Genomic DNA, 23,835 nt, shown 5'->3' with positions numbered 1-23,835 from the left:
TAACGATATTCTTGTTGATAATAGTTGAGGCACTAGTGATAGGAGAAATACCTATCTTTGGAATTCCCGTGTTTTCATGATTCCACCTGACTGTGTGCTTAGTTTTGTGCAAATCAGACCATTTTCTAATTCCGTATTTGTTTGTTTCCTGTGGGTAAGGCACAGCCCCTAGTCTATAAATATCATGTGTTAGAGTACCATACCATACATTTAAACCAATTATTGCAATTGCTAGTAACTTGATTGCAGTCATCCTTATTTCATGAAGAATTCTTTTTGATAAGGCGTTATGAATTGTAGAACTCCTTCAAAGAAAATTTGGCCTTTTACCTTCCTTTGTGGGAGAATCTATTAGATCTTTTCTCTGTATCTCATTATTCCTTACAAAGCGTAAAATCGTTAGACAAGAGACATCTGAATATTTGATGTAAAATTTGGCTTTTAAGAAAACCATATTGAGTTAGCAAGACTCACTCGGCAGGGGGGGAGCCATATTTGTTTTGTTTTTAAAAAATATTGACTTTATAGACGTATGTTACCTGTTTTGTCTTCTCTCTTATAGAAATCCATTTCTGGCATTTTCTCCACACTTATTCCAGGAAACCTGCCTGTTATCGTCTGGCGTTTCATCGCATACCTCCGGTAGCACAAAGATATCTTTTTTTAAAGTTTTAGGTAGTGATCATAACCACTACATTGTCCTTAAGAAGCAGGTTCAGGATATTAAAGATATTAATTACTTCTTCTCTCAAACCCTGAGGCTCCCCCCTCTCACTAGCTCAGTCCTGTAACTTCACATTATTTTTTCAAATATCTCAGTCCTTGAGTGGGTTTTAGCTTCCTAGTTCCTGTGAATACATGTACTACATGCCATTCTAACTAAGCTGTAAGTTTGTGACAACCTGTTTGGGCACATGAGCACCACTGTACAACAAATTCTGAATTATAAACCTACCTTCTATGAAAAAATTAACCTTTAATTTCCACAAATAGGTTACAGTGGTGAAATACAATTGGGAAGTAATCTGGTTTTTCCACCTCCATAACTAATAGGAAGATAATCCAAATAGGATCTTTTTATTTTGCATAATATTGGTTTTTAGGAGGTGAAATGTCACTTTAGAATTTTAGTGAGACTGTTTTTCTAGGGAAAGTTATATCCATCAGTCTGATAAGAAATGCCTATTTAATACCCATTTCAGCAGAAAAAACCTTGAAGGCATCGTATGCACACACAACTGAGTAAATGATGGTATCAAAATGGCTTAGAAGCAAGAAAACAAAGAATTATGAGTATGACACTTCATAAGATTTTCTTTTATAGTATATAAATCTGAACGCAGGATTTGGTGCGCTTCTTGTTGATTTTTGCTTCTTGTTTGTTTTTTTTGTTGTTGTTGTTGGTTTGGGGGATGGTGGTTTCTTGGCTGAAAAATAGTGTGTTCATATCCCCAAAGAATTTGGATGTGATACACTACTCCCACTTAACAAAAATCTTTCCAAGTATAAAACTTCAGAGTTATAGCTCAAAGGACCTAAGAAATCACATACATACAACACCTTAGGTTCACAAATTAGGAGACAGGCCCAGATAAATTAAGCAACAAATTCAGAATCATGCAGCCAGGTTAGTGCCAGAGCTGGACAGGAATCCGCATACCTGACTTCAAATTCAGGACCTTTTCACCCTACCATACTCTTCTCTTTGCCTGCAGTTTCATTTGTTTCAATAAAGGGTTAGTGAAAGTGGTGAATAGATATTGGCTTTCTCAGACTTCAACAAGATAGCCTCAAAAGGCAGTTTTCATATGACTAACAGAAAGCTCAAATAAGTGGATAGCTTAGCATCTTATGCAGTCTTTTATGAGAAATTCACAACTAAACAAGATATTAGAGATTTATTCAGAAAAGAAACAGCTTCCTGGTTAGCATGTGGACTCATTATAGTTTCAGTCTGTGGCACACCAGCATTTACACAACACTGTCTAGGAATGAACTTTCCATTTGACTAAATACATTTTGCAGATTGCTCATGCTCACCTTTTTAAATTGTTAAAAAAAACTTTTTAAAAACTATTTTTATGGAAATAGTTCTAAAATAGATAATATACCTTACTGCCTTCTTGAACAATATCGTGAACATCATGTGGTCCTTTCTTGGTGACTCAGGTTCACCATCATAAACATAATCATTGATGCCTACAGCTTTGGGAGCTGTTAGTGTGAGCAGGGTTAGGACCTACTCTAAATAACCCTCAAAGGGCCTTCTGTCTGTCTTTCCTCTTGTCTTCAGATTCATCAGCTTTCACTTCTTGTTGCTGTCAGTGTGTTGATCTAGTTCACCCCACCCCAGTCCCTTCTACTTCTCAGCTTTAATGTGCAGTGAGGCTTTCAAGTCTTATAGCCAGGCTCATGGATGAGGGTTGAGTAAATTGATCCTTGATTAGTCTAAGGGAGCTGAGGCTCCCCTGTAGGTAAAACATAAGATAAGTTATAATGCATGACCTTGGTCATCTTTTGTTTCTCAGTTTATGAGACTGGATTTATTTGAGTGACTTCTGCATAAATAATGTCTTACTGTCCTTAATATCCACAGTGATTATGTCAAATATTGAATAGCTACCTGAACTATCAAATAACCCAAGTATCAATGGAAGATAATTTATTTAGTATATTTTGTTGTAGCTACTCATTCATGATTCACTGAACATATATATCTGTCATGTGCATGATTTTCATTTCTTAATCTGTCCTTCTTAAGAGCTTCTTTGTGATCTATTATTAAAATTCTCATGATGATAGACTATCAGCATACATTTAGTCAAAGTTGAAGTTAATAAAAGTAAACATATAAGGTATGGTAAAGGATACTTGCTTATGAGTTTTTTTACAAAATCAAGTCCTTCTAAATAAGGACCAGAAATAGTCCTCAATTACATTCTGAAGAACTTCTGAAACTTTTAAATCTCATGATATCCTCAAAATATTTATGACTCATCAAAGTAGGCACTACTCAACATTAGCCAATTGAAAGGACCTATGAGACTCTCATAAGGCTTTAATAATGGCTAAAGGTATGGTGCAGCAGAAGAAAGATGGCTCCTAGGGCCATTTTTAGTCACACAGGGCATGCTTTTTCTTCTAATTGTGAACAGTCGAGATACATGCAAGATAACCTTGGTCTCAGGGGAGCCAAGGCACATGTTTACTGAGAATCTTTGATACCCAATGGTCATACAGATGAAATTAGGCTGCATACCATCAGTGCAAACCATCAATCTATACATTTTCAATAAACAGTGTAGACAAGCTAGTACAGAGTGCCTCCAAGGGCTTTAAACAGCACTTTATAAAGCTAGTACATTTCATCCCAATCTTGACCAAGGGAACCAAACTTCTAGGCATCCCTGGAGTTAAACATACAGACTCACTGAAAGTTAACCCTATCCTTGATCATTTATTCTTTATTTTCTAAGTGTATTTTTTGTATCATCTTGGTAAATCTCGTTTTTCCTTTAATGGAATAACTGCCACCATGACAGCTGTCATGGTGACAACGAATCACACTCTTGTTTATTGAGCTCCATTTTTTGCCAGGCTCTGAGCAAAGCACTTCATGTCCATTACCTCATTTTTAACTATGACGTCGGTGCTGTTATTCCAATTTTACGGATGAGGAAGGGAAGCGTAGGGTTTTTGCTTTCCTCACATAGCTGTTTGCTTTAACAACTTTTTCTTACTTTCTAAATGAGTAACTGCTGTGTACCATTTAACAAGCTTGGAGTACCAATGAGATCACATTCGTTACTCAGATTAAATAGCCACAGCCCCTGGAAATATGAGAATGTCTGTCTTCCTTCCCTGACCAACCCTATTCCCATGGGAAATTGAAGAACTCTAGGGTTGCACCTTAGGTCTAGAGGAGTACGCCCTGGGAGGAGCAATCAAGATGGCGGAGTAGTAGGACATGAAGCTCACCCTCTCCCACAAATAGAAGAGTATGCCCTGCCTCCTGCACTGAAGAAAGATAATGGAATGCTAGGTGCATTTGTAGGAAGTCCCCATTCTCTTGCTCTTCATGTTCTTGCTGTTGTTGCCAGCGATTAGTCTTACATTAAAACCAGGGCACTCAAACCAGGCTTTCTGGTACCCAGGACAATTCCAAGGACAGTAGAGGAGTCACTTTGTGAACTGTGGCATAGGTTGCCTTTGCTGGGCTGGTAGTAATTACCAGCAGTGCTGGGAGAAGAGGAGGGCACCTTTCTACCCAGCATTTCACTCACCTGTGCTCGCTCCGTAACACAGGAGGCCCGATTGCCCGGTGTTCCGGCTACCTAGTGATCCTGTTGTTTCATTTTCATCTCCCTGGCCTCTTTCCCAGGCAAGCTCACAGAACCAGAGTGGCTAATTGAGGGAGACCTTAGGATAACCTACAGTTGAGGGGTGTGACTGGATGGGGGGGGCTATACTATATTCTTTTCCTGCTAGCTCTTATCAGGGCCACAGTAACCCATGTGACAGGTTTCAGTAACTGTAAAAAGGGATCTCAGTTTCCTTCCTCAAAGAGAAGGAACTTCCCAGCCCATTCAAGCATGGTGTGCCAGATGTATTTGGGAGAGCAGTGGCAGGACTCCATCAGCCTCTAGAACCCCTAGGTCAGAGGTTCCCAAACTTTCTGAGTTTAAGGTACCCTTAGTTATTGCAGTGACTTTTTCACAGCAGCCATAGGCCAAAAGAAATGCCTAATAGTTCCATTTATTAAGTAATTAGGTCCAAACAACTTAATAGGTATTTATATCCTGACAGCTTGGTAGCCATATGAAAAAATAATACAGGCATACCTCCTTTTATTGCACTTTGCAAATATTGTGGTTTTTTACAAATTGAAGGTTTGTGGCAACCCTGTGTTGTCAGGTAATAGCATTTTTAGCAATAAAGTATTCTCTAATTAAGGTATGTACATTGCTTTTTTTTTTTTTTTTTTGCGGTATGCAGGCCTCTCACTGTTGTGGCCTCTCCTGTTGTGAAGCACAGGCTCCGGATGTGCAGGCCCAGCAGCCATGGCTCATGGGCCCAGCTGCTCCGCGGCATGTGGGATCTTCCCGGACTGGGGCACAAACCCGTGTCCCCTGCATTGGCAGGCGGACTCTCAACCACTGCCCCACCAGGGAAGCCCTGTACATTGCTTTTTAAAGACATAATGCTATTGCATACTTAATAGTCTATTGCATACTTTATAGTATAGTGTAAACATAACTTTTATAAATGCACTAGGAAACCAAAAAGCTCATATGACTCGCTTTGTTTCGATATTTCTATCTTAAATAGCCATGCAGTTACTTACTAATTGGATGTGTGTACCTGTTGGGCACCGCACAACTTCTCAAACCTTCTCACTTCTTGTCAAACACAGTACTTTCTTTTTTAAATCATAGCCGAAAATTCAGTTTCACAAAGGAAAGGAGTGTAGGTAGAACTATCTAATAATGAAACTGTGAATTACCTTAAGCTCATAGTTTGTGTGGTATCCAACAGATGTTAAGTATCAATGCACTTCTCCAAAAATGTAAAATATCCTGCACATTCTTCATGAATTCACTGCAGCACCCTGGAGAGCCAAGGTGCTAGTTCCTTGCCAAGCCAAAAAGCATCTGACTGTGCCCTCTTCCCACAGCAGTAGTTGTCCAGCTGCTCTCCCTCTACATAAGTATTACCGCAAATTAGTGGTTCTTTCAGAACAACAAAAGATGTGCTCCAGGCAGAGCCCAAACAGAAGTACTGTACAAGTTTCAAAAGGTAGTTTCTCTTGCAAAAGGATATTCAAGTGCTGTCTCACTAGAAACTTTGCAGTCAGTGTATTGATTTCATAATCATATATTAAGTTTGCCATGCTGCCTCATAATTAGAGGCATGGTCCATGGCTTCCCAGCTTCTAGTCATTCAGATATCAAGTTTCTCCCATTCTGCCTCTTCCTTTATTCCACACTTATTGAATCATGTTCTGTACCAAGGTCTTTACTAGGTATTATGAAAGACAGATGTTGGATCAAAATATTAATAATACATGGGCCCTGCCCTCAAGTCTTGAGGGGGAACCAGATAGGCATACCAAAAATTATAATAAAATTATAATATAGTTTAGTTAATTGCTATAATTGAAGTATACGTAAATACTGAGAGTCTGTAGCAGCTCTGTCTAAGAAGTGGGGAGTAGAATCTGGGGAAGGTTTTTAGAGGATGTTACATCTGAATGGAATAGGAGTTTGCTAGGCAGAGGAAATATTAGGTACAGAATTATGGAGGCATAAAAGAACCTATATGAAGGATGTTAAGATTTGGTTTGACTGAGGAATAAGGTACATGATGGGTGTAGTGGCCAAAGAGGTCACCCATATCTCACATCTGTCCCTTTCTTTCCCTTCCTATTGCCACCATTCTAATGCACGATCTCATTATTTCTTAACCTGGTCTGTTGTAAGTAGCCTTTTTCCTGCCTTTATCCCTCCATTTTCTCTTCATCCTACCCCCAAATCTGTTGTACTTATACATTTTTCTAGGTTATTCTCCACGAAGTATCGGTCTAAACTCTTGAATGCTGTCGAATAGTTTAAATATCTTAGCGTAACATTAAATGCCTCCATGACATGGCTATCAGGCCCCTTTCCGGTTTCATTTCCCTCTCTTCCTCTTTTGAATCGTGTACTCTGGCCCTACTGACCAGCTTATATTCCTCGTTTATGGCCATAGGTTTATTCGATTTTAGGTCCTCACTCACTATTTTGTTTTCCTAGGATGTCTTTCCTCACCATCTTTGCATGCTCCAATCCTGCCAATTTTTAAAAGGCCAACCCAAATATACTTTTCACTTGCCCTTCTCCAGGTCCCTCTCCCATCCTGAAACACACCTACCCAGCAGAAGTACGCCTGCCTGCTGACCTCAGAGAGCATCTACCTTGTTCATCTTGTGTTAGAGCTGTTTTTGTATCTCTTTTATCTTCATTATCTCTTGCACTGAAGAACCTTGAGGTCAAAGGCAGTCTCCTACTCATCTTTGTGACTTGTCCTGATCTCATTGTACATAGTCTGTGTTCAGTAAATATGTCCTAAAGAAGGAATTTTGTTCACTTAAAAGAAAAATGTAGGGCTTCCCTGGTGGCGCAGTGGTTGAGAGTCCGCCTGCCGATGCAGGGGACACGGGTTCGTGCCCCGATCCCGGAAGATCCCACATGCCGCGGAGCGGCTGGGCCCGCGAGCCATGGCCGCGGAGCCTGTGTGTCCGGAGCCTGTGCTCCACAACGGGAGAGGCCACAGCAGTGAGAGGCCCGCGTACAGCAAAAAAAAAAAAAAAAGAAAAATGTAAACATTTGCAACTTTAAATAATGGCTGTTTCAATGAATCGAGACCCAAGATTAGAGAACTGATTAGATAAGTGGAGTAGAGATTTTCCACGTGGGCTGTTAATTTTCAGGCCTTACCATCTGCTGTTTTTCAGCAAATGTACGGACATGACTTTGCCTAGATAAAGATTTTTGGCATTAAAATGTCAGTTTTAGTATGCTGCAATGCATTAAAAATATATAACATGACTACATATTTCGGTTTAAGGCAGTAATTTACAGTTACTTGAGAAGCTATCTTATTTCATTTATTTTTATTCTTTTCTTTTGAAGAGAAAGCATGGGTGAGAGCTATTTATTTTGAAATTATGAAAAAGTAGTTACATTCTTTGAATTAATATACTTATTTTGTGGTCATTTATGTGTTTACCAGACTTAGAGTTTAAATATTTTCTTTAGTAAGGGTGTTTCCTAACTGAATCTAAAGAAAACAGCTTAGGTTTTTCTTTATGTCCTTTAATGAGAAAAGAACATGTTTGATTAATACCTCAGTGTTGTGTTCTCAGAGTAAATTTACAGTCTGTATACTTGCCACATCATGTAATCTCTGATGAAGGCATACACATGATTCTGGACAGCTGTGGGGTAACTCACACATTTTGATGAGAAGGAGGTAGAGGGAAGTAATCAACTTTCGTTTCAAACATTAAGTCCAAACACAAGCCCTAGCATCGTGGAAACTGCCCAGTGTTTTAGGAAGAAATAGTCTGATCTTATCCTATAGGTCCAAGCTGCCACCTTTCCCTTTATTTTGTTTCCACATAGAAAGAATCCCAATTCTGGTATCACCCATGAGATTTCCAAATTACCTTGATGAGGAACAGCAAATACTCTGCCACAACTTCCTATTCCCTAATATATGGCAGACGGAACTAATCTGTAACAATATCTTTCCTACTGGTCAGACTCTACGTGGTATCTTCTAATTCAGCACATTTGGCAGGTGAGATAAAATCTACTTGCCAGCTTATTCCATCTAGAGTTCTCAGTATTATATCATGTTGCCTCCCAGTACAAGAAAATACACAGAAGGTGTTTGTGGAATGCTCTTGGTAATTTGATTAGGCTGGAATAAGAAGGGCTGTGTCTTGCTATACATTACCTTATAGTTGTTTAACCTTCTGAATTGGCCTGCTTTCTGGTTTCAAGAGTTAGCTGCTTTCCTTGACCCCTTTATGGAGATAGTGTATATAACATTTTCTCTTAGGAGAATTCAGGTTTCTTTTTTTCCTCTTAAAAGCTTAAAATGCATTATTACTGATTGGTTTAATTTCAAGAAAACTGTCCCAAAAGCCAAAGATGAGTTAGACTTTATTGACATATCTATTGTGTTTAGAAACAAGGAAGCCAATAGCTCTGATCAGTTTTTTACTTGTCAGACCACACTGAGTGTAGAATACAATATTTTATGAGGTAAAGACAGTATGGAGACTCTTATCTATTTTATATGACCAACAGATGAAGGAACTAGACATGTTTATCCTAGAAAAGAGAAGCCTCGAGAGAAATCAGTTACTGTCTTCATGAATTAGTTGGCCTAATTATATGGAAGAGAATTGTTTGTCATAGCATAAATAAAACCAATGGCTAGGAAGTTGTTAATTCAGTGAAATGTTCCTTGAAAAAGGGCTCCACAGTCCAATAAATATGACACATGCCTGTGTCATGTTTGTTTTCTGGAGATTTAAAATATATATTAAATTCATATTAAAGGTCCTGAAAAGTCATGCAGTAAAAGATCTTTTTTAAATTTGTTAATCCCAGCATTCCATAAACACCTTCCTCAGAACTAGTTTTCTAAGGAGCTCCCATTTGAGTAGTGGTTTCAAACTGTGGGAGTGGGACCAGCAGCACCAGTGTTACCTGGGATCTTACTATAAATGCAGCTTCTTGGCCCTACCCCAGACTTACGGAATCAGAGACTCTGGGAGGTTGGCCCAGCAATATGTGTGATAATAAGTCCAGCATAGGATTCTGATGCTGCTAAACTGTGAAAAGCACTGAGAGAAAACTCTACTATTCCTCTCCAACTCAACAGCATCCTTTTATTTTTTTATTTTTTAAGATTTCTTCTAATGATATTTTATGACTGTGTGATTAATTTTTATTGATGGTTACCCTTCTGAAGTTCAGAAGGAAGGAAACACTTATGGAAGGCCTGCTGTAGTTTTCAATGTAGCCATCTAATTGGTATCAATTTGGATACTTTAAAGAATCCTAAGTAATGAATCCGTATCTTCTATGAAGTGAAATACACATTTCTAAAATGAGGTAAACCTTAAATTCATTGCTATTGTGGCCTTTTTTTTTTTTTTTTTTTTTTTTTTGCGGTACGCGGGCCTCTCACTGTTGTGGCCTCTCCCGTTGCAGAGCACAGGCTCCGGACGTGCAGGCTCAGCGGCCATGGCTCACGGGCCTAGCCTCTCCGTGGCATGTAGGATCTTCCCGGACCAGGGCACGAACCCATGTCCCCTGCATTGGCAGGCGGACTCTCAACCACTGTGCCACCAGGGAAGCTCCGATTGTGGCCATTTTTAAAAGAGCATTTACCGTTTTTTATTTTACTTCAAAATGTTTTTTGCAAAATGTAGACTTTATTTATTTTTTTAAATACATCTTGAAGGATCTGTAATGTGCCTTCTCTCATGTCAGAGGTCTTTAAGATTAGGGAATTTTCTAATTTCTTTGCATTAGCAAAGATTAAATTCTGGTAGCATTCTATTTATCTCTCCAAACAAGCAGGACAGTTTTAGAAAAATGTAATTGAAGTATAGTTTAAAATGAATCTGTACGTAAAAAAAAAAATAATTCCCCATGAGTATGCATATAACCATTGCCTTAATTTACTGGGTATCATAAATATGCATTTTGAATGTTTATATGAAATGCCCCTATAAGTCATGCAGAACAATTTTCTTTTTCTGAAGGACATTGAAATGGGGTTAAATATATTAAAGTGTCAAAATATATTTAAGTGCATTTAGAACAAAATTGTTACTAGTATCCCTTGGAATGAATTATGGCCAAATTTGTCTTAATTTCTTGATATTATTTTGTCAACTCTTCCTTTCATACAAGTAAATGTTCTCTGGGTTTATATTAGGTCAATTGGAATTTTATTTTTTTTTTAGTTAGGGGGACGAAGACTGGTAGTCCACAGACTGGATTTTGATTTCATTGCTGCTGTCCAACAGCAGAACGCCTGGGGGCATCCTCTTACAGTAATGAGCACAAGTACTGGTATCATTATTGCTATATTTAAACACCCATGGTTGGCAGGAATGTGCTAAAGTCTGGATATAACATCGTTAATCATGTTGCTGTCCCTGCCCAGGGCAACTGCTACTGAAAGGACACATTCACATGATGAGGAAGACAGCAGATTGGTGGTTGAGAGCTGAATGTCACTTTGCTGACCTAGAGAAAGAGGTTTAGGGTGTTGGCTATGTTTTCTAAAGAGTATCTAGCAGATTTCATCTTGTATATTAACTTTCCACATTTTTTTAATTACAATTTTATTCTTATTATTATATCTCTTTTTAGTTTTCCTCACAGGAGAAAAAGCCAATTCAGTATTAAAACGCTACCCAAGAGCTAATGGACTTTTTGAAGAGATAAGGCAGGGCAATATTGAACGTGAATGCAAAGAAGAAGTCTGCACATTTGAAGAAGCAAGAGAAGCTTTTGAAAATAATGAAAAAACTGTAAGTATATTGGCAATCTTTTTTAAATGTTCACAGATTTGCCTACCTTTGTGATGTATATTTGAAACCTGCATTCCCAAATTGTGTGCATTGCTATCATTTAAAAACTACCCTCCCGGGGCTTCCCTGGTGGCGCAGTGGTTGAGAGTCTGCCTGCCAATGCAGGGGACACGGGTTCGTGTCCCGGTCCGGGAAGATCCCACATGCCACGGAGCGGCTGGGCCCGTGCACCATGGCCGCTGAGCCTGCGCTTCCGGAGCCTGTGCTCCGCAACGGGAGAGGCCACAACAGTGAGAGGCCCCCCCCAAAAAAAAAAAAAAAAAACAGGGAAAAGAATACATCACCCATGATGCCATTATGCAATCACAAAGCACTGTTGGCTTTTTAATTTCTTTCCAGCTTTTTTCTTCTGTATCTGCTTACTTCTTGCAGGGTTTTTTTACACATTTTTTCTCCTTATTAATATATGTTCATTGTAGAGAAATTGAAAATGTAGTAAAACATAAAATGAATAAAATCAGTTGAATTCTTAGCACCATCAGTTTTATAATTTTGGTATTTATCATTCTAGCCTATTGTTAGTATATAATTTTTTATAAGAACAATAGGATTATGGTATAAATGGTGCTTTGTAGCATGCAGTTTTTAATAAAAAACTAGCTCACGTACTTACATGGAACTTAGTTTTTGATATTGTGATTTTCCAAAAAATACAAATTTTAGATATTCTGCTGTGGTTTTCATAAAGCTAATGACTTCATCCTGCTTTATCATTCTCCTTTAAAGGAAAGGTAAGAACTTTAGTGGGAAGATACTTTGAAACTATGTAAATATTCTGTTCTCCACCAAACTTCTACCTACTAGTTTTTTTTGGGTTTTTTTAGTGTTTAATCTTTTTATTGCATGTAGAATTTTGAGCCTGAATTTCCTTTCTGAATCCAGAACATTATTAAAAACAGGCATCTTTAAACGTCATTAGGCTTTTCTCCAGGTACTAGTATTTTTACAGTCATCAAACAGCATTCTTAGTACTACATGAAGTATAATACTTTGAGATTGAACTATGGAATATGTCAGGACTTAAATAAACTTTGTAATTATACACTGGCTGTGGATCGTACACATTAATCAGACATGATTTCTGCCCACCTTACATGGCATTTTGCTCTCACATACATTTCCCCCCTCAGCTAAGTTTAAGTTCAGATTATCATAGAAATATGTATAACGGGTTTATTAAAAGTCCCAAGATTTGTGAGATACAAGTAGAAATCAACTTTATTTTTCCTTTTCAGTAGAATTTCTCCTTCTACTCGTTCCTAGAGTTGATCTTGAGTGCAATCAGTCCACAGCTTTTTTATGTGTTGTTTCCCTTATTTTGTATTTTCAAATGAGTTCCAACCTTACCCACTAGTTTTAATGTCTGCTGTTGATAGTTCTTGACTGAATCAATTAAGTTGTAGTTTAATATAACACCAAATGGTGGATTTCTGACTCCATCATTCTGTGTACGTTTAGTTGGCATTCCACTATGGGCAGGAACTTTCCCCTTATCTATCTTTCATAGATCATTTTATTCAGTGAATTATAGTGCATTGCTGTCAGTGTTTTGATCAAAATGTCTCAAATTTGGTTAATGGAAGTTTCTTCAAACTGGCTTCTCTGTCTCTTTGACATGTCTCTATCAGTTTTTCTTGCACTTTTTTACTTTTTGGCCCAACAAGGTGTTCCAGGATAATCTTGTACTTTCTCTGCCCCAGTCTTGGAATTGGCTGTTTCTCTGAGGAGCCTTTCTTACTTATAGTTAGGAATAATATTTAGAAACCAAGATCTGGGAGCTAGAGTGTTCTCATTGCTCTCAGAGTATCATTGCTTCTGGGCCTTCCAGCAACAGAGCTAGGAAAATAATTACACACATGTATGCATATAAATGTGTGTATGTGCGTGTGTGTGGTGTATGGACTTGCATCTTCATCCTGCTGATCTCCGATTCCAATACCCCTCAGGGTTCTTTTTTGTTTTCCCCATTCTGTATTTCTAGGTGCGATGTAGATATTCTTTGTAGATATTCTTCCACAACGAGGGCCCTGACTTTCAGTAACATCAATATATTAACTCATTTGCCCAGTTCTACAACACACATACAGTGGTTTCAGAATTTTAATATCCATATCGTAATAGGGAGGGGGAAACATTTATATTCATCCATCCATCTATCCATTCTGGAAGTCACTCCATATGTATTCACAGAGATTATCCTATTTTTAAAAATCTGTATAGTACTTCCTTGTAAGGATGTGTCACAGTTTATTCAACCAGTCTACTGTATTTAGGCATTGAGTAGTTTCCAGTATTTTTGCAATTAAAGATAATTCTGTAGTAAATAATTTTGCATTATTGGAAGTATATCTTCAGGGTAAATTCTTAGAAGTGGATTGCTTGTCAAGGATTGATGCATATGTACTTTTTTTTTTTTTCTTTCTTTTTTTTTAATTTTATTTATTTTTTTATTTTTTTTATTTTACAAATTTAATCAGTTATACATATACATATGTTCCCATATCCCCTCCCTTTTGCGTCTCCCTCCCACCCTCCCTATCCCACCCCTCCAGGCGGTCACAAAGAACCGAGCTGATCTCCCTGTGCTATGTGGCTGCTTCCCACTAGCTATCTACCTTACGTTTGGTAGTGTATATATGTCCATGCCGCTCTTTCACTTTGTCACAGCTTACCCTTCCCCCTCCCCATATCCTCAAGTCCATGCTCTAGTAGGTCTGTGTCTTTATTCCTGTCTTACCCCTATGTTCTTCATGACATTTTTTTCTTAAATTCCATATATATGTGTCAGCATACAGTATTTGTCTTTCTCTTTCTGACTTACTTCACTCTGTATGACAGACTCTAGGTCCATCCACCTCATTACAAATAGCTCAATTTCATTTCTTTTTATGGCTGAGTAATATTCCATTGTATATATGTGCCACATCTTCTTTATCCATTCATCCGATGATGGACACTTAGGTTGTTTCCATCTCCGGGCTATTGTAAATAGGGCTGCTATGAACATTTTGGTACATGTCTCTTTTTGAATTATGGTTTTTTCAGGGTATATGCCCAGTAGTGGGATTGCTGGGTCATATGGTAGTTCTATTTGTAGTTTTTTAAGGAACCTCCATACCGTTCTCCATAGTGGCTGTACCAATTCACATTCCCACCAGCAGTGCAAGAGTGTTCCCTTTTTTCCACACCCTCTCCAGCATTTATTGTTTCTAGATTTTTTGATGATGGCCATTCTGACTGGTGTGAGATGATACCTCATTGTAGTTTTGATTTGCATTTCTCTAATGAGTAAAGATGTTGAGCATCCTTTCATGTGTTTGTTGGCAGTCTGTATATCTTCTGTGGAGAAATGTCTATTTAGGTCTTCTGCCCATTTTTGGATTGGGTTGTTTGTTTTTTTGCTATTGAGCTGCATGAGCTGCTTATAAATTTTGGAGATTAATCCTTTGTCAGTTGCTTCATTTGCAAATATTTTCTCCCATTCTGAGGGTTGTCTTTTCGTCTTGTTTATGGTTTCCTTTGCTGTGCAAAAGCTTTGAAGTTTCATTAGGTCCCATGTGTTTATTTTTGTCTTTATTTCCATTTCTCTAGGAGGTGGGTCAAAAAGGATCTTGCTGTGATTTATGTCATAGAGTGTTCTGCCTATGTTTTCCTCTAGGAGTTTGATAGTGTCTGGCCTTACATTTAGGTCTTTAATCCATTTTGAGCTAATTTTTGTGTATGGTGTTAGGGAGTGATCTAATCTCATACTTTTACATGTCCCTGTCCAGTTCATATGTACTTTTGTTAGATATTGCCAGAGTACCCTCTGTATAGCTTGTACTATTTTACATTCCCACCAGGTATTTGAGAGTGCCTATTTCCTCACAGTCTGACCAGCAGAGTGTATTTTAAAAGTGTTGACATTCTTTTCAGTCTTTTGGGTGTGACGTGGTATCTTGGTGTTGTTTCAATTTACATTTCTCTTATGAGTGAAGCTGTGTATTTTGCCATGTGTTTATGGGCCATTTTTATATCTGTCTTGTGAATTGTCTTTGCCTTTTGCCCATTTTTGTATCAGATTTATGGTCTTTTTTTCCCTGAATTTTTAATAAGTATATTAGAGATACTAGCTTTTATTGGTGATATATTTCAAATATTTGCTTACAGTTGTCATTTATATTTTGACTTTGCTTATGGATTTTTCTCATGCAATTGTTTTTAATTTCCATTGTAGCTATAAATTAAAGAAATATTTTATTAAATCCAGATTTTTATCAGTAGAAAACCATCCTCTTATGCCCTGGTTATAGAGGAATTCACCCAATTTCTTCTAACATCTTTGAGTTTTTACATTTAGATCTCTGATTCACTTACAGTTTATTCTTGGGTGTGGTGTGAGTTATGGATCTGATTTTTTTTCACATAGGTATCCAGTTGTCCAAACACAATTTATTATGAAATCCCTCTTTGCCCCAGTGATTTAATTACCCTTTATCATATACCTAATTTCAGTATGTGCCTAGTCAATTTCAGGATTTTATATTCTAGTCTATTGGTCCATCCTTCTGCTCAAATGCCAGTGCCACACTGTTTTATTTATAGAAGATTTTCAGTATACTTAGTATAAATTAGAACTAGTTCTCCTTATAAGCTCTTCTTTTTCAATGTTTTGTGAGCTATTCTTACATGCCTGCTTTTCCATATAAATTTTAGTATTAATTTGTCTAGCACAGAAAAAATCATTTGTCAGTATTTTTATTGGAATTTCTTTCAGTTTGTAAATTAATTTAGGGAGAACTAACATCTTTAAGATATTAAATCACCCTCTACAAGAAGAGATTTCTTTCTATTTGTTGAAATCAGTATTTCTCTCTTTCAGGAATGTTTTATTGTTTTCATCATATAAGTTTTGCATGGTTCTTAGGTTGACTCCTAACTATTTCTTTGTTGCTACTGTACATGGGTTCTTTTCCATGATATATTCTAACTGGTTATTATTTGTGAATGTGTAAGCTCTTGATTTTTTTTAAACCTTATTGGGTTATAATTGACATACAATTAACCACACATATATAAATTATACAACTTGGTAAGTTTTAACATATGCATACACCTATGAAACCATTACCACAGTCAAGATAGTGAACAGATTCATCATTCCCAAAAGGTCCTTCTTGCCCCATTGTAATTCCTCCTTCCCACCTCTCCCCATGATCAAGAGCACCCCAAGGCAATGATTCATCTGACTTCTGTCACTGTAGATTAGTTTATATTTTCTAGAGTTTTCTATAAGTGAAATCATACCTTATGCACTCTATTGTCTGACTTCTTTTACTCTGCATGTTTATGTTCAGATGTCCATAGTGCACATATCAATAGTTATTCATTTTTATTGCTGAGCAGTATATCATTATAAGTATATGGACATTTGGGTTGTTTCCAGTGTGGGGTTATTACAAATGAAGCTGCTATGAACACCCATGTACTAGGTTATTGATTTTTTAAAATTAATAAACCATATATTTGACTTGAGTTCTAAGAAATCCTGTGGTCCAAGTTATACTTGCAAGGATGCATTAGATTTTTTAAAACTTTTGAGATAATTATAGATTCTCAGAAAATTGCAAAGATAATACAGAGAGGTTCCATGTAGCCTTTACCCAGTTTCCCCCAGTCATTACATCTTGCATAATTGTAGTACAGTATCAAAACCAGGAAACTGACATTGGTACAATCCGTGTGTATAGTTCTGTGCCATTTTATCACTTGTGTAGACTCCTGTAACCACCACCACAGTTAAGATGCAGAATTCTTTCATTTGCACAAAATCTCCCTTAATAGTTGCACCCCCTACCACCACCACCATCCCTAACCTGTGGTAAGCACTAATCTGTTCCCCACCTCTGTAATTCTGTCATTGCAAGAATGTTATATAAATGAAATTATATATATGGAACCTTTTAATATTGCCTGTTTACACTCAACATAATGCTCTTGAGTTCACCCAAGTTGTGTGTATATCAATAGTTCATTCTTTCTTATTTCTGAGTAGTATTCCATGGTATGGATGTATCACAGTTTGTTGAACCATTCACTTGTTCACTCACATCTGGGTTGTTTCCAGTTTGGGGCTATTTTAAATAAAGCTGCTATGAATATTTGTGTACAGGTTTTTGTGTGAACATAAATTTGTATTTCTCTGGGGTATAATTGTTGTATGCTAAGTATATGTATAGTTCTTTAGGATACTGACAGACTAAGCTGTCATTGTATAAATTACCGTTTTAAATTCCCACCAGCAGTGTTTGAGTGAACCAGTTTCTCTTCATACTTGGCAGCACTTGGTGCTGTTACTGTGTTTCCTTTTTTAGTCATTCTGATAGATGTGTAGTGATACCACATTGTGATTTTAATTTCCATTTCCTTAATGGCCAGTAATGTTGAACATCTTTTCATATGCTTATTTTCCATTTATATATTCTCTTCTGTGAAATCTCCTTTCTTGTCTTTTGGTTATTTTCTAATCGGATTGTTTGTTTTCTTGTATTTTTGAGTTTTGAGAGTTTTCTGTACATTCTAGATACAAATCCATTGTCAGATACATGTTGTAGGCTATTGATTTTTATGTGTTCATTGTATACCTTATTACCTTACCGACCTCTTTTATTGCTTTCAAGGTGAATGATGATGTTTTTATTGCTTCCCTCTCTGGCCCTTATGAGTGTCAGTGCTTCTCTGTATCCTTTCCTGCCCTCAGAGACAGGATGCTGCATTTCAGCAGTCTTCGAAGCAAATAGAAGGAACTCTTTCAGCAATTGCTCAAGCAACGCTCTGCACTCTGCAGCATCACCTCTTCCTCTCTATAGAATCATTCTCATTAGCCTACACACCTCTTAGGAAAAAAAACTCTCTTCACCCTACATCTCCCTTCAGCAGTCACCTCATTTCTTGAAACTCTGCTCTGTCTGTACTCACTCCCCTTGTGAGCTTTCCTAGTTTGTGGCTTGAAATGCTAATAACTCCCAAATTTATATCCTGGAGGGTTACCTTGAACTGCAGACCTGGGTGACTAACTGCCTACTCAACATCTCCTCTTGGAATTAGATACATTTCTCAAACTAAACGTAGACAAATTTGTGTCCCCTCCCTCCAAATCTGCTTCTGCCACAGCCTTTCTGATCTCAGTATGCGGTAGTAACTCATCCATCCATCTCTTTGCTAAGCCCCAAACCTTGTTGCCATCCCTGACTCTTCTTTTTCATATCCCCACTCCATCTGCCAACAATGTTGGTTCTAACATGAAAGTATATTCAGAGTAGAGCCACCTCTCAGCCTCTCTACTTGTTACCACTTTACATCCAAGCCACCATCACTCTCATTCGTATGGCTTCTTGTCCCCCTCCTCATAGGTCATTCTCAAAAGAGCAGGCTAGAGCGATCCTTTAAAGTGTCTTCTCTGTAACGGCTTCCTGTCTTCCTCAGTACACATCCAAGTGCTCAGAATCACCCACAAGGCACTAAACGATCAGTCCTCATCCCTCTCCGCTCCACACCTCCACTATGGCTGCAGGTACTTCTTTATCTCATCTCCTATGACACATCACTTTTCTATGGATTCCTTGTGGCTCCTTACAGACACATAGCACGTGTCCTGCCTCAGGGCTTTGGCACTTGCTCTTTCCTCTTCCACATGGATGTTTCTGAGCTCCCTCATCACTCCCCGTCAAGTTCACTTTCTCAGTGAGGAAGTAGCCTACTTTAAATTACAACCTCTTGCCCCTTCTGAGAATTATTTTTCTTCCCAGCACTTAGCACCATTTGATATCTATTTGTTGTATTTGTTTATTGTTGCTCTCCCCCCAGAACTGGTAGCTCTATGACAGCAGTGTTTCTCTTCTGTTTTGTTCATAGCTATGGTCTTTAGCATATGAGACAGTGCTGGCACATAATGGGAATTAAATAAATATTTGATGAAGGAATGAACGAATGGATTGGCGTATTATGAAGTACATTTAATTCACAGGAAGTAGTGATCTGAAACTTGTTCACAAGTTAGCTGATAGATGTGGACTTAATTTAAAATGTATTTTTTATTATGTTGGTGTTAGGTTCCTTTCCTTCTTTATGGTTTAAGGCCTGTCATCTGAGTTTGCTTATGCCATTGAAACCATACCATTTACAAAAAGGTGTAATCAGGGGATTTTGGTCTAGTAAGTGTAATAGAAATGGTATTCTGATCCTTGATCTATTTCAGAACATTTATTTTGGAATATTGTTTGTTATATGTTAAGAAGGATCTGCTCTGTGTTAACAAGAGTTTGAATAACATAGTATCATCTTTGAAGTTCACTTGATTAATCCAGGCAGTGAAGAAAATTAAGACTAGAAAGCAAATGCCAAAAGTCAATAGACTACATACTGACTATCTTTTTGTTTACTAAAATTTATCACTCAGGACAGTTTTACTCATACTTAATTTTCATCATCCCCAAATCTGAACTGTGTGAAGTTAGAAGTATGCTTTCAGTAAAAATTCTTTTTTGGTAATTTCTTACCTAATTTGGAACATAAGTCTAATTATAAGATACAATAGAGGAAAATGTGTTATACTTCATGGTCCTCCTCTTCACCAATGTAGAAATTTGGTCAGATTTATTCGGATGTTATCTGCTGAGTGCCTACTGTATAACAGACACAGAACATTCAACAGTGAATAAGCTGACCCTCCCTCCTGGCATTTGAGATCTGGGAGAAACAGCCTGCATACTCACGTAAGCAGTAGTAGTTAACAGAATGCAAATCCTCTGCTTGGAAGATCACATGGACCTGATTTGGTGTCTCAGCTCTGCCACCTACTGACTGTATTGCTTTGTGCAAACACTTTACCATTCTAGGCCTCAATTTCTGTACCTTTAAAAAAGGAGAAATTACACCCTCAGCATTAGGTTTGGAGCTGTGCACTTAGCTTAGTGCCTGGCACAGAGAAAGCCTTTGATAAATATATTTTATTCTAGTTTTTAGGTGCTAAATTATAATCACTTTATTTCAGAATCATTATTCGATCTGTACCATTGTTTTCTCTCTTTTCCTCTCTACAAGTCCCCCAAAGTACTTTGCATTTTGGAAGTTTTAATCTTGAACTAACATGAAGAAAATAGTAATAATTCATTAAAACAACTATTTCAGAACTTTTCTTGACAAATTATTTCTAGTTTATTTGTGCTTGACTTTCCAAAATGGCTGTCCTCAAACTTGAGAGTGCATTAAGAATCGGCCTGGTTGCTTCTCAAAACTGCACAGTCCCCCTCAATGCCGAGATCTGGGTCTCTCATACTATACCACAGCAAAAGAAATCGGGACTCTTTGGGGGAAATGGCTGATTCAAGGGCTGGAGCAGGGAGAGTACAAGATGAGCTGAAGTGTACTGTAGTAACAGAAAGTAAGGAAGTACTCAAAGAGCAAATGAGAGCATGTCCAAGAGGCACAGGAGCCAACCTGAAGGAGCTCTCAGTGGCCAAAGGCAGAACAGTTTGAATAACAAAATAACTGATGTAGGGCTTCCCTGGTGGCGCAGTGGTTGAGAATCCGCCTGCCGATGCAGGGGACAAGGGTTCGTGTCCCGGTCTGGGAAGATCCCACATGCCGCGGAGCGGCTGGGCCCGTGAGCCATGGCCACTGAGCCTACGCATCCGGAGCCTGTGCTCCGCAACGGGAGAGGCCACAGCAGTGAGAGGCCCGCGTACCGCAAAAAAAAAATAATAATAAAAAATAACTGATGTAGTATTGGATTATAACCTAAAGCATATAATAAATGCTTGAGTCCATAATGATACAAATAAATGAATAAATAGGTGAGAAGAGACAAATCTACAGTACACAAGAATTCCAAACTGTGTATGTAAATACCCCCATCTCCAGGAGTCAGAGCTGAATTCTCTGCCTCTCTTGAGGGTTGCTTGGTCTTAATGATCTGCTTCCAAAGATTAGAGTATGGAAAGTGGAGGGAAATACCTTACTTCTCCACTTACTTTGCCAGTGGAGAAAGCTGGCAAACCACTACCTTGACAGGGTGATCGAAGTTAGCATCATCAGTGATAAGTCATATATAGCATGTTATGAGAAGGGACTTCACCTCTGTGGTATTTTCCCCCCAAACCAATAACCCCAATGGAATTATGAGAAAATTACCGAAGACATCCAAATTGAGATATATTCTACAAAATACCTGACCCCTCAAAACTGTCAAGGTCATGAAAAAGAAGAAAAGACTGAGAAACTGTCACAGAACAGATGAGACTAAAGATACATAATGATTAAGTGCAATGTGGATTGGATTCTGGAACAAAAAGGTCATTAGTGGGAAAACCAGTGAAATCCAAATCCATTGTTAATAGTAATGGACCAATATTAGTTAATTAATTATAACAAATGTGCCATCCTAATGTAAGATGCTAACATGAGGGGATACTGGGTGAGGGGTACAGAGGGATGCTCTGTACTATCTTTGCGATTTTGCTGTATATCTAAAATTACTCCAAAATTTAAAAAAAAAATTATTTTAATAATGCACAGTCCAGGGTCCACAGGTCTCCATAGGGCCAGGGAATCTGCTTTAATGAGCAGTCCTGGGGATTCTAATGTAGGTGATCAGCGGATTACATTTTGTTAGATTGTAAAGCAAATAGTTTAACTAAAACTGCTTAGTTGGAATACTCAAAAAGCTTTGCAGCGGGTTGTATTTGTGGGGGTGCGGACGATTGTCCTGTGTGGGGCTGTCCCATGCCCTGTGCACTCCATGCTCCACTCCTCCCCCAAGCTGTGTCTGCAGTTTAGAAACTGAGTCCAAGGATTTTAGTCTAAGTCCAGCTATTCCTTTTTGGATAATACCTCTCATTCCAAAGTGTTGCCTTAAATTTGTCTTGTGTGGAAATTATTAAAAGAGAAATTGAAGAAAGAGATATGCTGTGCCCCTTCATACTAGGATATGCTACAAAAGCTACATAGGGGATCTCTGAATTCAGAGCCCACGGCAGGACGTACGTAGCATGTAGACACTTGTGGGTGAAGATGGTGATTAACAAGAAGTGCTCAGTGTCTGAGGTATTTAACAGTTGGTCACTAGTTCCCTGGAGATTACTCGTCACACCTGCAGGCAGAAACTTGGATTCTTTGACATTGTTAGGGGAACTCCTATTTCACTTAGCTTCTCATGATCCACTGATGGCCCTTGAGCCACTGATTCAGAGCTTTGCCCTTTGAGAGCTGAGGGAATTTAGGAAGGTAGAGAGTCGAGTCTGGGCATAGACATATAGGGGCCAAACAGGGGGCATCAGTTTGGCTGTCTTCCAGGCATACTCTATGCATTTTCATTCAATCTTTCCACACCTTCCCTGGACCCATCCCAGACCCTCTTGGAGGAGCCAAATGTGAAGTTCCCTTTCAGCCACAAGGGGTATTTCCTGGGGCTCCCATGGGCTTTGTCACTGTTTCTTTTTTTTTTATTTTTTTGTGGTACGCGGGCCTCTCACTGTTGTGGCCTCTCCCGTTGCGGAGCGCAGGCTCCAGACGCGCAGGCTCAGCGGCCATGGCTCACGGGCCCAGCCGCTCCGAGGCATGTGGGATCTTCCCGGACTGGGGCACGAACCCGTGTCCCCTGCATCGGCAGGCGGACTCTCAACCACTGCGCCACCAGGGAAGCCCTGTCACTGTTTCTTTTGGGATCTCTTGAGAGTAAGTTAAACAGGACCAAAGTCTGTTATTTTGTGGAATTGGTATTCTGAGCTATCAGGAAGGTCTGACAGCACGTTGTCCATTATATGATCATTTAAGGTAAGTTTTTATTGACTTTATTGTCGATGTTGTTTTTAAATTTGTGGTGAACTTTATTCTCTGGCAGTTGGGCCCTTTTGTAGATTATAAATCCTATGTAGTTTCAGTTATTCCTTTCAGGTTATGGTAGTAACTTAATTTGGAGGGTTTCAGCCTGAATATTAACAAAGCAGTGGACTTGCTCCAGTGTGGGTCTCTCCTGCCCATGCCAGCAGTCTGTTAACCTTAACCTGAAGTTACGTCATCACGTTTCCTGTCTTAATGCCAGTTAATCTTTTTTCAGACCTCCCCTCAGAGACTGGGTACTGGTGGGGCTGAGGGGTCCATTTTTTTGTCATTTGTAGAATCATCTGCACCATAGATTTAATATCACTCTGCATATCTTAGGCAGCAACGTCCAGTTAGTGATGCCCTGTTTAACCTCCAAATATGCTGCTATTTACCCATGATTACCCTCAAGACACATGTGGAATTTCAAAACTCATCAGTACTCATTAGAATTAGTTTGCCAGAAGGAGTTCTCCTAATAGAGCTGGTGGAAATTCAAGGGTTCCACAGGAATATCCACCAGAGTTTAAGGTCACATAAGTGATGGATGAATCAGGTGTCTGAAAAGACCCTGCCTTGCATGACCACTCTAGTTTGACAGTCTAGACTCTTGTTCCTTGAAGGCAGGCAAATCTCATACCTTTGTAGGCACTTTGGGACATAAACATTTCCACCCATCTCTTCCACTTGAAACCTGAGTGTTGGATTCGCTCACCGTTTCCTCCTGTGCTCCTTCAGCTTCTGCTAGACCTTGACCTGAAGATCGTGGAGTAGGGAGACGGTCACGATCTGCTCTTTAACCCTTGCCCCTTCCC

The 23,835-nt window shown here is 38.6% G+C and overlaps 1 protein-coding gene across 2 annotated transcripts in view; it reads left to right on the top strand.

Moving 5' to 3' along the window:
- The window catches only part of PRRG1 (proline rich and Gla domain 1), a 148,783-nt gene that overhangs the window by 71,459 nt on the left and 53,489 nt on the right, over nt 1–23,835 (top strand). For both annotated transcript variants that reach the window (XM_060087892.1, XM_060087893.1), the window contains one exon: nt 10,941–11,101. In XM_060087892.1, the coding sequence (XP_059943875.1) occupies nt 10,941–11,101 (161 nt within the window). The remainder of the gene's footprint in view (nt 1–10,940; nt 11,102–23,835) is intronic.

The sequence above is a fragment of the Mesoplodon densirostris genome, chromosome X, assembly GCF_025265405.1.
Source record: "Mesoplodon densirostris isolate mMesDen1 chromosome X, mMesDen1 primary haplotype, whole genome shotgun sequence".
Lineage (NCBI taxonomy): Eukaryota > Metazoa > Chordata > Mammalia > Artiodactyla > Ziphiidae > Mesoplodon > Mesoplodon densirostris.
The sequence above is the reverse complement of the archived record's forward strand: the minus strand, read 5'-3'. Positions and strand labels throughout refer to the sequence as shown.